The 16,580-nt window shown below is 48.2% G+C and overlaps 1 protein-coding gene across 11 annotated transcripts in view; it reads right to left on the bottom strand.

Annotated features, from left to right (window-relative positions):
* Window positions 1-16,580, bottom strand: part of CYLD (ubiquitin carboxyl-terminal hydrolase CYLD) — a 134,443-nt gene that overhangs the window by 11,507 nt on the left and 106,356 nt on the right. For all 11 annotated transcript variants that reach the window (XM_077647439.1, XM_077647441.1, XM_077647440.1 and 8 more), the window contains 2 exons: window positions 15,154-15,262; window positions 3,534-3,646 (listed from right to left, as the gene is read on the bottom strand). In XM_077647439.1, coding sequence (XP_077503565.1) covers window positions 3,534-3,646; window positions 15,154-15,262 — 222 coding nt within the window. The remainder of the gene's footprint in view (window positions 1-3,533; window positions 3,647-15,153; window positions 15,263-16,580) is intronic.

Below are 16,580 nucleotides of genomic sequence, written 5' to 3'. Positions count from 1 at the left end.
AAATCAGCAACCTGGCAGTTTTAGAAGTACAGTTCCTACTGGTGGTAAAGCTGATGTTAAACATACAGCACCATCTAGTAGTGTTACCTCAAGAGAAGGAATGAAGCAGTTGAAAAGAGGCAGGAAGAGACATTTGCTTCCCTCTTCTCTTAAGGCAGTGTGGAGAGTATTTTAAATACCACTTTCTTTTTCTATTCTCTCATTTTTCCTATGTGCACTGCCACTGACAACACAGCCTCGCCTTTCCTTTCCCATCCTCCCCGATTCTTGCCACGCTGGCTTCTCCGCTCAGCCGCAGATTGCTACACCTTGCTCGTTTTCGTGAACTTCACTATCACTTAGGCAGCGAGGAATTCTCCAAAAACACAAGGAGTTTCTCCTCCAGCAGGACACCACCGCTTTCGGGCAAAGAGCAAAGGGCATCATCAAACATGTACAAGGCTAGGGCCGTCATTGACGGATATTTCTCCATGTTCTCTTCCCTTTGTGGTGCGAGTAGGTAAATTTTTGTTCGTGTTGTACAAGCTACTGAAATGTGCACCATTTTTGTTTCACACGCAATGAAACACGATTGGGAATATAGACAAAGGACTGCGCACAGAAGAGAGGAAAGCAGAAAATTCTTTTTTGCCAAACCAAATTTTGCACGAGATTTTGGGGAAACGAAAGTTGAATGCCAGACTTGTGCCGCACTCCCTCACACAGGACCAGAAGGACACGTGGGCATCAATGAGCGCCGATTTGCTCTCCGAGGCAAAGAAGGATGCTGCATTCGTCAAGAGCATCATTGCTGAAGACGAAACATGGTGTGTTCAATACGATCCTCAAAGAGGCAGAGCACTGAATGGCGGTCCACATGCTCTCCGGCATCGAGAAAGGTGCGGGGGCAGAAGACCAAAACAAAGACGATGCTGGTAGCTTTTTCGATGTCAGAGGTGTCGCACACCACGAGTTCGTCCCACAAGGGCAGATGGTGAATCAGGAGTTTTATATCCGCGTGCTCCAACACGTGCGTGATGCACTGCGATGCTGTCACCCCGACTTATGGGCATGTGGACAATGGAGCCTTCACCACAATAACACAAGGTCGCACACTGCTCTCAGCATGACAAAATTTCTCGCCAAGCATTACTGTACTTCCCCATCTGCCATACCAGCCTGACCTCTCCCCATGCGATTCTTTCCTTTTTCCTCGTGTGAAGAGAGCGCTAAAAGGTCGTTGGATGGGAAGCGTGGAGGCCATTCAAGACGCCACGACAAAGGAGCTGACAGCCCTGCCAAAGAAGTGTTTTCGAACTGTTTCCAAGACCTCAAGAAGTGTTGGAAGCTGTGTATTAACTTCAAGAGAGACTATTTCGAAGGGGTGCTGCACAAATGATTTCAATGTTAAACGCATTTCTTTTAATGGACTCAGTCTTCGAACTTTACGGACAAAGGTTGTATTACTATTACTACTGCACGATTCCCCCTCATCTCAATTATTGCCAGGTAGGCCAAATTATAATTACTGGCAGAGAGAAAATTTGTGTGCAATATGTCTGTTTTGTTTAATACCTGTGTTTTGTGGGAAACAAATTTATCTTTATTTTGAATTACCTGTACTGATATTTGAAATTATTCGAACTATTACCTTCAATTCACAACCAAAAATTTGATGTCCGCACACCTCTAGTTATTTCCTATCTAAATTCCACTCCACTTTTAGTCACTCCTCTATACTATTCAGCAGAAATGTCAATTTCGAAAGGGCAACTTCCATCCCTTTGTTCTCGAGCCTCTCTCGCAAAAGATCAATATACTCATGGCACACCATTGCTGCCCAGCCTGTGATGCAGGTGCACATAATCTCAGTGCCAATGAGGTGACCGTGACGAGATGGTGCCGCAGGTACGGCTGGCCATGCGCTGCTGTACTTTTATAAACCAACACCGATCTCTGACATAAGCAAGATGCGGTGACACTGCTGTCGCCGGCTGGGATGACTAGGGGTGAAAAGTAGTGTTAGCACCCACAGGAATACATGCCAACAAAAGTTTTCAAAGTAGTTATCTGGTTTCACAGTGCGTCTATGATGTCCCTTTATGAAGAACAACCAAATTCATCCTAGAACAGATTGTTAAAGTATGTAACATCATTTTGAAGCGAAGTATTTTTAAAACATCGCGTTACATGTGTGTGGTGGTCATTTCCGGCTGGGAATATGGGGAAGGAGTGTGATCCATGGAAACACATGAAAGCAAGACTTTCAGAAATATTCTTCTCATTTCACAGAGTACCCATGGAGGCTGCTGTTTGTTAAAAGTTGGCAAGTGCTTTGAAGAACAGTGTGAGAAAGTATGCTGCATTATTTCGAAGCTATCTTTTTAAAACTCCACAATAAATGTGTGAAGCCGGACATAGAGATGAAAGGCGCTCTATCCGCTAGGTGTTTCCCCAAATCGCTCAAGCTTCTCGTGTAGTCCAAGTTCTCTGGCGCACACACTACATTTCCTAGCAAATACTGCCATTCAAACGACAGCCAGGTTTACATTGAAGAGTCCTCAAACAGCATGATAAACAAACTGTGCACTGTAGCAGAGGACTAACTCCGTGACGACACATACAGGTGATCCTGGTGCATGCCAGAGCCCTGGAGCCAGAGGTGGCCGAGGGTATCACCTGTGGTGCCATGCTATAGTGCACGGTTCTTTTTCGTGTGCTTGCCATGGTGTTTGAGAACTGCAGGCAATGCTGTATAGGCTGTCTAGTTTAGTAAGCAAATGTACTGCACGTGACAACATGTTGGACTACACGAGAAGCTTGCACAATTCGGGGAACACCAGTGGACAGAGAGCTTTTTGGGGGTGTATCCAGCTTCACAACACACATTTATCTCAATATATTAAAAAGATAGCTTTTGAATGATGTAGCATACTTTCTCACACTCTTCTTCAAAGCACTCGCCGATTTTTTTTTTCTTCCATCTGTTTCTATGGGCTGCGCACCTACCCCCATACGCCCAGGCGGGAATCATCTCCACGTGCATGTAATGAGATTATTTAAAAATATGTCACCTTTGAGGTGACGTTCTATACCTTCATAATCTGTTCAAGTCTCATGGATGACCTGGGTTATTCTTCATTAAGAGACGGCATCACAGTTGCACTGTGAAATCAGAAAACTGCTTCGAAGGCTTTTGCTTCCATGTATTCATGTCGGATACGGAGTCTGCTAGCCCTCCCTATGTTTGATAACGCGGTGTTGGTTTATACCCAACTAAATAAATAAGGCTGCAGAAAAACAGCACTTATTGATAAAAAAAAACTTTCAAAGAAGAAGCAATACATTAAAGCTGGGTCATAAATGTAAACTTTGCCACATGATTTTTACACAGCTTGCATTGCAGTTAAAACAAACATGAAATGAGTAGAACACTGACAAAATCAATATTTTAGAGCAGCAACAGACTTGCCATGCACATGTCTGACAGGGAAAGTGATTTATATAGAGTGAACTGCAGCTATTAACTGCAGTTAATTGCATCAGGTACTTACAGTATCACTGCAACTACGACAGTAACTAATGACTTCAAGACCCACATCTGGCCGGAAGCAGTCCCAACACTCGTGTGTAGCCTGTTTTCCACAGACGTAGCAAAACCGGGGTGCTGCATATGAAACCAAAATGTGAGGCACAGAACAAAAACTTCTTGAAACACCATAACAGCAAGTGTAAACAGGTTGTTAAACAGAATTCAATAGAATGACACTGCTTATAGTAGAAGATCAGTCTTTTATTTTATCACATGAATCTTCAACAATACTACAGTAACATCCGCAGAGTGCGAACATGGCACTACTGATATTTACAGCTGACAAGCCAGGAAATAGTTAAGTTGCACATCACATTGACCGAATGAGACAGTAATCAAGGTTTCTTTTGCCTAAAGGCAGAAAGCAACAGACACGAGACATTTTACTGCCATTTCATAACTTATACTATGGCGAACAGTCAGGCTGAAAAAGCCTCCTTTCAGCACTTTTTTCATATTAATCAGATGGAAATATGTTACTGTTATGGCCCTTCTGAACAGAAACATGTCGAAGGGATTGAAAAGAGTGTCTTCTGACAAGGCGTCAGCACTCAAGAGCCAGACACTTGCCAACTAGGCAAAAGAACGAAGCATGACCGCGAAGCTCATAGCCCCATATCAAGATGCTGTCAATGGGCCTGCAGGGTGCATTACATGAGATACTAAACATTTTATTTCTGCAAGCATGTATGGTCAGGCCGGAACGAAACACAAACACAAGTTTGCCTTACTTTTCTACTTTGCACTGAAGTATTCCTTTACAACTATTCTATGGATAAACAAAACACGAATAAGGCTAGTTGTACACTGCAGCTGACAGTACACAAGTAAAATATTTAGGCGCTGTTCGTGTTTCATTCTGGCCTGATTGTACCCAAGACATCTGGGAGACAGTAAGAGTTGACCTGAAGCAGGAGTGACGCACCTCTACAGGTTGCATTGCATGCTAAAGAAGCAGTCCTTAATCACAGCATTTGATAACTAGTTGTATTAACCAGCAGACAGCCAGCCTAGTCTTAGTGAGAAAACTAGTCACAACTGTAGAGCAGCAAAAAAGGCACAGGAAGGCATGCATGCAAGAAGCTTATAACAAGTTTAAAAAAACAAAAATCACACTGTTATATCAGGAGACTTAATTAGCACGAGGAAGTTATAACAACCCTGGAGCTAAACACTCCAGGGCTCCATTCAGTGCTAAAATGAACACTACAAGTGGGATCCTAAAATCTGTCTACTTAACAGCCATCAGCATTGTGAATGCGGTTTACAGGTGAGAACTGATGTTTCGGACTCTCAAGGGACCGCAAAAACGTCTGAAAAATCAAATTTCACTGAAAAAATCATTTAACTTAATGCCAATATGTTGGAGGAAGGGGTCAGTAGCTTTGTGCATATTCTGAAGCTCCTCATGACTAAATCTCACCGCGCGCCATGTATACAGACGACTGGCGGCCACCGCTTTCGCGAGCTCAGCATACAATTGCTGCCTTCGGCATATCGGTGACAAACGCACGGATTGGGCCAAAGTCTAGATGCGAAAGCAAGCCCGCTCTGGCAACTATGCTGTGCCCGCAGTACGAAGGGCCCAGAATGAGGAGGTGATAACGGCGAAACATTAAGAACTGGCAAACGGCCAAAACAAGCACTTTGGCAGCGCTGGCCTTTGTAATCAGTCCTAGCAACTAGAGCCAAAATCGACATCATAATCGGCGACATGAACTCTGCAGTGCCTTGCGTATAATGAGAGGCGTCTTGCCTGTCATCCAAGTGCCAGTTGTTAAAGGTTTTACGATAGAAAAAGTAAGGGTTGCATTGCATTTTGCCACGGGTAGGCTGACCTCAGTTTGAAATACACCCCCCTTTTCTTCCGCGCTCGCCGTCTCTGTAAAGCCGTACACCTCCCACGCACTTCGCAGCTACCTTTTTCCCCATTCAGGACAAAAGACTTGGCACAGATGAGACTAGTTTTTGTGCAGTGGACAATGTCCAAGAACGGTACGAATTCGAAACCACATGGGCAACAGTGTGCCGACTCACGGAGAATTCCAGCCTGGAATTTAAGAGGCTCCCTGTAGAGATCTGTAGAGGTCATCATTGAGGGTATTAGAGTCAAATTTGAAAGCTCTACATGGATCCTATAAATTAGAAATAATTTTTCAAAAACCGCTGCTCGCCATAGCTTGTGACCGATTAGGGCGACACCTCACTGCCACACCGATGATGTCAGTGCCTATTTAAATCGATTTCTAAACCATAGGGCCCACGCAGAGCTTTCAAATTTGACTCGAATACTCGCAAAAACCATCTCTATAGATCTGCTGCACTAGAATGTGCCCATTGAAATCCATTTCAGCTTGAACTTCGTTTCGTTTGATCAGGTTTTCAATCTCCCTTGGAGTTTGCATTAAAGAAGTTCCACTGCACACATTATATGGCGGCTTTGGTATTGGTAGCGAGTGCGAAAGAGGTCCGAAAAATCGAGCAGTCAGTTGCGGTGCGTCCAAAATTTCAGGCGCTCTTATAGGTACAAACGTAACTGCAGGATAAGCTCCCTGCTGCGCAAGCTCCAACGGCTGCAATCTGATCGTGGCGGCGGGTCCTGCTGTGTTCTCAGTTTGCTAAGACTGCCAATTCTGAACACAAACCACTGAGTTGTCGCATCGTTGCCTATTGCATAGGCTTGCAGATGCAATATTTCACCAGGAATTAGTTTGAGAGCTCCAGTCACTTGATCGTGCTTGTCCCACGGCAAACGTGGCATCACACACACTAGAGTTTGTAGGTTACCAGATGGTGAAGCTATGAATGCAAACTACAAGCAACAATAATTGAGATTGGCTCCCCACGTGTCACTCGAGAATATGTGACAAGCTTTCAAATTGGCAATGTGAAACCCAATGAGACCCACCCAGCTTACTACTGCTCAGCACCTTTATAAAAGCGACACTGACTTCTGGCTAGGGGATTGCTAATTAGCGCAAACTTTTCTGGAAGAAAAAAAAAAACCTTCAGTGACTCATTTGTTTGGGCACAAAATCTTTCGCCTTGCTTGGAATAGCATGATCTTTTTTTACTACTGCAGCTCACAGCAAAGGTATGTCATCCTTCTTGTTCCAGGTGAAAATACCTTAAGTGGTCAAATTGATTTAGGGAAGTTTTTTTCCAGCTCGTGTCAACTAATTTCAGCTGGAATGAACAGCTTGATCCCTTGGGATCTTTTCACCTGAGCCGGATATTAACTATTAATTACTCCCTTCATTCACCGGTACCCTCCTTATGTCCATCAACCGCCAACTGCCTCCAGTACCGTTTGCTACCAGGAGAAACGCCCCAAGCTCATGCTCGGCTGATTAGTGACCTAAGCTTCATGTCTTGAGCATATAGAGAGACAGCTGCATGATGCTCGCATTGTATTTGTTTGCTGCACTACAGCCGCAGGACGCCGGGAGTATTTAGGTGTCCGCAGTAGAGTTTTAGCACTCATAAGGTAAATACAGTAGAACCCCTCTATAGTACAGTGACTCGGAGAAGCAAAAATTTTTATATATCAGGATCTTTATTATATCAGTTGTTGGTGATGGCATGGGTCTGAGGATGCTCTCTGGTAATTAATTGGCTACTTACTAAACACAGTGTTCGTGTATAAAAGATATGCTCACAAATATTTTCCATCCCACTCTTATTGCCCCTTTATGTGATTAAATTTGTTTTCAGTTATTGCATTTCAAGTTATCACGTTTTCAATTTTGTTTACGTCTTCAGGAAGTACTGCATTTGCACAAATACAATGCAGCTACGCACAAATACAATGCGGCTACGAATATAACACGAGTTTGATTTCATGTGAGAACAAAAGTTTTGTGTGAACACTGCATCATTTTCCGCAGCCTCAGTGTCGTTTAAAAGGCAAGAGTTTAACGCGCGACACAGTCGAGGCACGGCGGTACCGCTCACACAGTGCCACCGCGCCTCCGTTTCTTGCCACCGGCCCTTAACCGTCCTAAAAAACCTCAACGGAGCGTCTGACCGCACTAGGAATCTTCAACACCTTTGCGGAACTAACAGACGCCATCCGTGCATCTCAAATACTAAGACTTCAGACCACCCAAGCTGGATGAGCTATCCTACGCCGAATAGGCAGTTGCGGACATCCACGCACTAGATGCTCAAGCCAGCAAGATGCTCAAAACAGCACAGGAAATACATCAGCGTGGCCCCGATACCGAAACATATGCTTAAAGGCGCTCACACAGGCAGACGACAAGCATGAGTATCATACCTACGCCGACGCCTAGCCAATTCCCCAAACGTGGCTTATGTTGACACTGCAGCATACCCAGACCATGACAAGTACGCAGTGGCGGCAGTGGACCACAGCTTCTCCACTCTATTCACTGCTTCTGTAAGAGCCGAAACACCAGCGGCTGTGGAGACCACCGCTGTGGCCATTGCTATTAGGCATTACGAGCCCCAAGGCCAAGGCGCTCATGTGATCACAGACTCGCAACGCGCGTCGAAACTTCCCGAGAGGCCGAGTTCCCAAGCGCGTCACTCGGCTCATGTGCACTAAACCCCTCACCAAGCACCACCATATCACCTGGGCCCCAGGCCACGAGGGACTGGAGGGATATGAGAGGGCACATGCTCTAGCTCCAGGCATCATCACCCGAGCAGGGCCACAAACCATGCCCATTTTTCCCCCTCTAACTTCTAGGTATAACGAATGCCTCAGTTTCAGAGTCTTCAAAGGAGACACTTCCTTCCACCTCATAGGAAATTAAACACCCAAGATGCAGTCTCTTGGCGGCAAATACAGACGAACACATTTCCAAACCTCCATACACCCAACATTATACTCCGACACCTGTCCCTGGTGCCAGGTCCGCCCTACACTCTTCCACATTTCGTGGGGATGTGGGGCCAAACCAAACACTCTACAGACGGAAAACACTTCTTTTGAGCGGTGGGAGGCGCTGCTGACCAGCAATAACCTGGAGGACCAACGGGCCCTCATACAACAGGTCTGCAGGGCAGCTCAAGCCAGTGGAGCCCTGGAGTGAGGGCCCCACCCATAAGCTTGCCCAACTCCCCTTCACTTTAATAAAGTTTTTCCTCCTCCTCCTCTTCCTTGCGGCCGCTTCACTGTGCTTCGTGCTGCCGTGCTGCGAATGTTTGCCCTTTTCTTCCCTTCCCTACTCCTCGTTGCATTTTTAAGTCTTTCCTTTCTCAGCGACCCGCGCCTCTATCTTTCTGTATTCATAGCCAGTTTTTTTTTTTTTTCGTGCGCGCTTTGCCTCATGGCCCCAAGGACTTTAAGTTGGCTTCTCACAGTTTTCGAGCTTTGTAATGAAGCTATCTCAGAGCACAGTTTTATCGTTTTTGGTATGCATTTACCTCCGAATGTCGGCCTCGCGTCATCGTTGTCATCATTCCACGGGAGGTACGTCGCCACGGCCAGATGGTCTTTACTATACCTGTTCTTTCTTTAATGTTTAGTATAACCGAAAAAAAAAATGTACAGTCATCTACGGGAGGTGAAATGGGACCGCAGCTTCAATTTATTATGTAGTGCCCTCTCTTGGGTGGCACCAGGAACCCAGATAGCGCGCGCCACTTGGCTAAGAAACTAGAGATGGCACCTGGCCGTGGCTCATGCAGCCACGGCTCGCAGTTCTGTTCTGGTGCCGGTTCGCAGCAGCGGTCTTGTCCCTTCGCTCCTGAGGCGTTAAGCCTACAACTGGTGATCTGGGACGAGCAATGACCGATCCCGTAGCATCCATGGAACGGGACTCACGTCTGCAGGACGTCTCGTCACTGCAGGTTCGTCTCCCACCTTTCTGGCCCCAGAACCCACAAGTTTGGTTCCACCAGATCGAGGCACGATTTTGCCTTTCCTGCATCAGCTCGAAGACGACGCACTAGTACCATGTCGCCTCGAGCCTTCCTCCTGACATTGCCAGGGAGCTCTCCGACATTCTCTCTGCCCCCATGGGCGCTACACCACATCAGCACCTGAAAACCAAGGTGCTGCAGAGATTTATGCCGTCGGAATGCAACCGCCTCCAGCAGCTCCTTACCGAGGCAGACCTTGGCGACCGGCGCCCTTCCCAGCTTCTGCGCCGGATGCGACAGCTTCTCGGGGAGCACGATGTCCCCAACAACTCAGCGTTGCTTCGAGAGCTTTTCCTCCAACACCTTCGCCAGCCCATCCGCCTCGTCCTTGCGGCGGCCGGTGACGTTACCCTCGACCACCTGGCTGAGCTTGCCGATAACATTCATTAGGCAACCTCCCCATCCGTCACTGCTGTTTTGCCGCCTACAGACCCGGCGATTTCGCGCCTAGAGGCCCGTCTCGATGAGCTTGCCGCCTCAGTCACCGCACTCCGCAGCTCACCCAGGAGACCCGGCCGCCTCGTTTCGATCATTGCGCTCTTTCGCGTGCACGTCAAGCTCAGAGTACCGGCCCTCCGTCTCTCTGCTGGTACAAACGGCGTTTTTGACATCGGGCCACGAAGCGTACACCGCCCTGTTTGTGGCCGGGAAACGCTCGCCGGCATCACTAATGGCGGTGTGTGGTCCTGCCAGTCGTCCGAGCCGCCTGTTTATGGCAACTGACAAGTTCTCCGGCACTCGGTTCCTTATAGACACGGGTGCGGAAATCAGCGTGGTTCCACCAATTAAGGCTGATCATTCCAAGTCATCAGGGCAGTCGCTCCGTGCTGCCAACGCCTCGTCTATAGCCACGTACGGACTATGATCTCTCACCCTCGACTTCGGGCTTCGCCGCAGTTTTCGATGGGTCTTTGTCATCTCCGACGTGGTTCACCCAATCATCGGCTCAGACATCCTCTCATACTTCAACTTGGACGTGAGCGTGCAGAGTCGTCGCCTTACCGACGGTCTGACTCATCTCTCCATCTCGAGAGTCTTGCCCGACCTTGCTCCCATGGGCATCTGCACACTGATACCTTCCTTCGAAAAAGTTCGAAAAAGTGTTGGTGGCTTTCCAGGAGCTCACCAAGCCATGCAACCTCACTCAGGCGCCTAAGCATATGGTGGCACACCGCATCGTCACCCGGGGTCCACCCGCAGCTGCTCGACCATGCCACTTGTTTGGAGACCGTCTAGGTATCGCCAAACATGAGTTCGACCATATGTTGCAGCTCGGCATTATACACCCGTCGTCCAGCGCATGGGCGTCTCCGCTGCATCTAGTGCCCGAGCGTGATCCCGGTGACTGGCGTCCCTGTGGCGACTATCGCGTGTTGAGTGCCAAGACTGCCCACGACAGCTATCCGCTGCCCCACATACAGGACTTTACGTCGCGCCTCGCCGGCTGCACCATGTTTAGCAAAGTTGACCTGGTTAAGGCGTATCACCAAATTCCCACCGAACCCACCGACATACCTAAGACCGCCATCCCCACACCCTTTGGTTTGTTTGAGTACATGCGGATGCCTTTTGGACTACACAATTTGGCTCATGGTTCATGAGCGAGGTCACGCGGGGCCTACCAACTGTATTCGCGTACCTTGATGATGTCCTCATCGCCAGCTCTATAACTGATGAGCAACACCTACGTGCTTTGTTCAAGCGTCTACAGCAGTACGGCCTGGCTGTGAACACCTTCAAGTGTGTTTTTGGTGCATCTGAGCTCGAGTTTTTGGGTCATCACATATCCTAAGAGGGTATCCGCCCTCTCGCGTCCCACGTCCAGACCATCGAGAATTATCTCCAGCCTACAACACTGCGCCACTTACGAAAACTCCTGGGGCTGGTGAATTTTTCCAGGCGCTTTATCCTGCAATGTGCAGAGCTGCTTCGCCCGCTCACCGACCTCCTCCGGTCAACCGCTGGCCCGTTCTCCACTATTTATTGGTCATCAGAAGCCCGGGCCACCTTTGCTGCCGCAAAGCAAGCAGTCGCGAACGCTGTGCTTTTTGTCCATCTGTGTGGCAAAGCCCCTACGAGATTGATGGTGGATGCCTCCAGCGTGGCCATCGGAGCCGTCTTACGGCAGTACATTAACTCCGAGTGGAGACCATTGTCTTTTTACTCTCGGAAGCTACTTCCTGCTGAGAACCGCTACGGCGTCTTCAGACAAGAGCTACTAGCCATCTACTCTGCGATACAGCACTTTCGGCATTTTGTAGAAGGATGTCAGTTTCACGCACTGACCGATCATAAGCCACTGGTGTATGTGTTTTGCACCAACTCATCGAAGTATGTGTCATGCGAACTCCGTCAGCTCGCTTATATCTCGGAGTTTACTACTGACATCCGCCATGTGAAAGGTGCCGCCAACACCGCCACTGATGCCCTCGCTCGTATAGCCGCGGAAGACACTCCATCTCCCACCCTCGACTGGGCCGTATTCTCTTTCGCACAGCAGAATGACCGTGAGCTCGCCGCTTTTTGAGAGAACCCCCGTTCTCTCCGACTACAGCTTGTGCCACATCCTTGCTCGCCTAAGCCCTTGTGGTGCGATGTGTCAACAGACCTTCCCCGCCCTTTTGTTCCGGATTCACTACATCGCTCCATCTTCCATTCTCTACATGACATATGCCACCCAGGCATTCGAGCTACTTAGCAACTTCTCACCCAGCGCTATGTTTGGCCCAGAATCAGCGCTGATGTGTGCGCTTGGATACGCCTGTGTCTGCCCTGCCAGACTGCCAAGGTCTGCCGTCATACCAAGACGCCTTCCCAAGCTTTCCTACCACCTGGCCGTCGTTTCGATCATGTACATCTCGACATCGTGGGCCTTCTACCCGTGTCTCGAGGCTACCGTTATATCCTGACCATATTCGACCGATTCACTCGCTGGCCAGAGGCATTCCCCATTCCTGACATCACCGCAGAGACTGTTTTCCATGCCTTCATTTCTGCGTGGGTATCCCGATCTGGTTGTCCTGGCACCGTGACAACCGATCGTGGACGCCAGTTTGAGTCCTCCCTGTTTGTTTCCCTTAATCACATTCTCGGCGCCAGGCATTGCCGTACCACTGCATATCACACGTGTGCCAACAGCATGGTGGAACGCCTTCACCGCCAACTGAAGGCCGCCCTAGCTGCCCGCCTCAATTGTGCCACCTGGGTTGACTCCTTGCCCTTTGTGCTCCTTGGTCTACGGGCCGTCATCCGGGAAGACTTACAGTGCTCAGCTGCAGAGCTGGTGTATGGTAGTGCTCTGCGTCTTCCAGGAGACTTTACATCCCAGCAGCTCCCAGCCCAGCCCCAAGAATTCCTTCAATGCCTGCTGGACTGCGTTAAAGACCTCCGGCCTACTCCACCATCCCATTTTCATGCACCCTGACCTGGGCACTTCGACCCGCGTTTTTGTGCGCCGCGATGCTGTCCGAGCACCACTTACACCGGCCTATGACGGACCTTTCCTCGTTCTCCACCGCACCCCGAAAACCGCCACCCTCCTACAGAACGGCCATGAAGAGACCGTCAGCCTAGACCGCCTTAAGCCGGCTAACGTGGAGACCGCACCGGAAAGTCTCGCATCGCTGCCTGACCTAGTGCTCCAGTGCCATCGCCGGCTCTCTCTTGGGTGACACCGGGAACCCGGATAGCGCGCGCCACCCGGCGAAGAAAATAAAGACGGCACCTGGCCGTGACTCGTGCAGCCACGGCTCGCAGTTCTGTTCTGCCGTCAGTTCGCAGCAACGGTCTTGTTCTGTCGCTCCTGAGACGTTAGGCCTACAATTACCATATTTACTCGCGTAATGAATCCACTTTTTTTTCCAGGAAAGTTGACACCAGTTTGGGGGGAGGGTTCATTACGCTGGAAAAAAAAGTTTCCAACAGGTTTTTTTGGAAAGGTCAAGATTTCATATATCTCTGTCCGTCCTTCCAACATCAACAAACCCATGCCGCTCATCAACAAACGCATGCAGTCAGACCCGTTCCTGCCACTAGTGTTAAGCATCCTTCAGTTTGACACGATCCCCCAATTTTGTGCTAACTGGGGGCGCGGGCCAATATCAGTGAGATAACGCGAATGTGCTGAATACCAGCCAGGAAGGCCAGGCGTGCATTTTTTACTGCCAGGCAAAAAAACAGGACAGTGACCAGTGTCTAATGGGAATGTTTAAGCTTTAGCTTAGAGCTAGGGCAAAACCTCTTGGTGCTCTGCTAAGTTCCCCCAAGCGCCCCACGCCCCCCTCTCCCCCCACCCCTCTGGCAGGAGCTCTCCTCAAAACATAAAAAAACAAGTGATGTTATCAGCGGCAGGCAGCAGCTTGGCGCGCTGCCAAGGTCCGCACTGCTGCGTGCGCTGGACCCCTCCCCCTCTTTCGCTTCACCCCTCCCGTCTGCCTGGAGCTCTCCTCAAAAGAAACAAACAAGTGGGGGGGAGGGGGGAGCAGCATCTTGGTGCACTGCCAAGGTCTGCACTGGGGACGGCAGCAAAAACAGGAACTGGACTCGCTGGTGTGGAAAAAAAAAATTCTGGCCAACAAAAGTGGCAGGCGGGTTCATTATGGGAGTGGGTTCATTATGCTATATCCAAGTTTTTACTATATCCGAGTTTGCTATACCTGGGTTATACTGTACGCTAACTACGCTTACTGCATGGCAAATGCAGACAAGCACGGTGCAACAGTAGCAACAATAAAGGGACACGCGTTGCCATATTGGCCACTGGCGTGGCTGTGCTAGAGCAGTCTAAAAGCATTGAAATCTGTAGGCATGCAAAATACAAATATTTATTATAAGGAAGTAAAGCAGTGCTTTCACGAAAATGACCCCCCCCCCCCCCCCCCCCCCCTTCCCCTTCTCCCGAGTTCAACCCTCAAGGCCATGCAGTGCTGTCGAAACTTTTGTGCATGTTTTCTTTCTCTTGTGGTGCCTTCGGTTTCACGCTATGCTACTCAGTCTGCTACACCGGCTGCACCGGAGCAATCCTGCAGTACTCTCATCACTGCTCGCTGGGCGGCACTGGCTGCTCAGTGATCGCGGCGGCTTCTAGGGAATGCCCGTTGCCTATACATTGAATCTATAGCCCATATCACTGTCCCGCGAAAAAGTCCGAACAATCAACCATGTCCGAAAAAATCAGGGGTCCGAATTTTCAGTCGTCAACTGTATATGTCGGCTGGAAAAATGAAAACACAACCAGGAAGACTGCAGTGGTCCAGATGGTTTATGGTTTACAGGGGTTAAATGTCCCAAAGCGACTCAGGCTATGAGGGACGCTGTAGTGAAGGGCTCTGGAAATTTCAACCACTTGGGGTGCTTTAACGTGCACTGACATCGCACAGTACACGGGCCTCTAGTCGACCGTCACGGCCTGGATCGAACCCGTGTCTTTTGGGTCAGCAGCTGAGCGCCATAACCACTCAGCCACCACGGTGGCTTTGCAGTGGCCCTGAGAAGAGTATAGTAAACTAGGCCCGAGGAGACAGAAAGGGCCTGAGGACGAAGTCAGATCAGAGATCAGAGGACAGAGTCAGAAAGAATCTGTGTTTGCACCGGCATCAGCCTTCAAATGTTATGAAAACATCACAACATAACCATACACCATTATAACTTTTTAAACAGCACACATTGCATCTACTCCTCTCTGTACTCACAGTTTTCCAAGGCATCCGTAATGTCCAACTCGAGGCTGGGCACAATGAGGTCATACAGCTTAAACTGCTTTCCACAACGAGGCATCTGTATGATCAATGCTTTTGGAATCTGCAAACATATTGAAATTCAGTTTGTTTGTGTAGTCTGCAAATCACAGACTGCATCTGTCCTAGGCATGAATTCAAAATGCACTAGACAACTTGTCACTTAGAGGAATGAAAAAGTTCCCCAACTATTTCATGTTCCTGCAACCTTTACTTGGAAGAAAACCAATTCTGTATCCTAGATATAAACAAACTATATAAAACAATAAAGCAATAAAAAAGGCAGCAATTCGCAAAGAAAACAAAACCGATGCACTGTTTCACATAAGGTGCACCTTTGTCATGCACAAATGCCATGTAGTGGTTTCTAAGACTCAAAAAGGCTTCACTACTCTCCCAATTGCAAAATGATTTGCAGAACTTGCTAATGAACAGTTCTCAACCAATTATCCACCATTTTTGTCCAACCTGGTTTCAAGGGACATACACAAACACATGTATGCAACACGCAACAATCTAAAACACAAGAATGGGAAAAGGTGAAAATCACATGTCAACAGGATAGCAGTTTGTTGGCGCTTAGTTTGTCACAACACTACCCTTCTGCCACAGACTTGGCATCAGCGGCCAAAGAGAATGGAGACAAGAAATGTGAGACAGGGAGCTCGGGCTGCGGGATTCCCAAGCGGATAATAATAAACCTGCTCTCAGGTGTTGGAAGGTGGCCTAGTACGGGTCCTTCTCCACCTACGCTCTACAAGTTAAATGGTGCAGGCTGAAATACAATCTATAAGTAGTGCAACAGCAGTTATTTTCAGTTTATTGATAACTATCTGATCATGAATCAAATGGCTCATTTCTCATATCAAATTTCAACAAAATACTGTAACCTTGATATAATGAAGCTGCAACTGCAGCTATAAACAGTGCTAAATCATGAATTCAAGTCAAAGTAATGGACTGAAACAATAGCACCACGCAGTCAAATAACGATTATTCTCAGAAGCCATTGCTCATAGCTCCCTATGCTTCTGGCTGTCTTGTCTGTCTTGTCTGGCCAGGCACACTTGTGCCTGCCTCACTACAGTAGGATACAACTTAAAAAAACAGCAGTGAGTCCATGGTCGGCAGCGTCTTTTATTACTCTGCTTACCAATCACAACAGTAAATGAAATCAACTTTTGGAGGTTTGACTATATCAAACAAGCCACAGGCATCAAAATTCTTGAGATTACAGTTTCATCTGGTGGTTAGCTTTTTGTTTAGATGATAAGAAAAGTTGAAAATGAGGACTACTTTTTGTCACAGAGATATCGTGTGTTGCGGTCACTGCAGACTTAAGTTGTATTTAACTATAAAAAGCCAATAATCAGTCTTAGTCA

The sequence above is a fragment of the Amblyomma americanum genome, chromosome 1 (assembly GCF_052857255.1).
Source record: "Amblyomma americanum isolate KBUSLIRL-KWMA chromosome 1, ASM5285725v1, whole genome shotgun sequence".
Classification (NCBI taxonomy): Eukaryota; Metazoa; Arthropoda; class Arachnida; order Ixodida; family Ixodidae; genus Amblyomma; species Amblyomma americanum.
The sequence above is the reverse complement of the archived record's forward strand: the minus strand, read 5'-3'. Positions and strand labels throughout refer to the sequence as shown.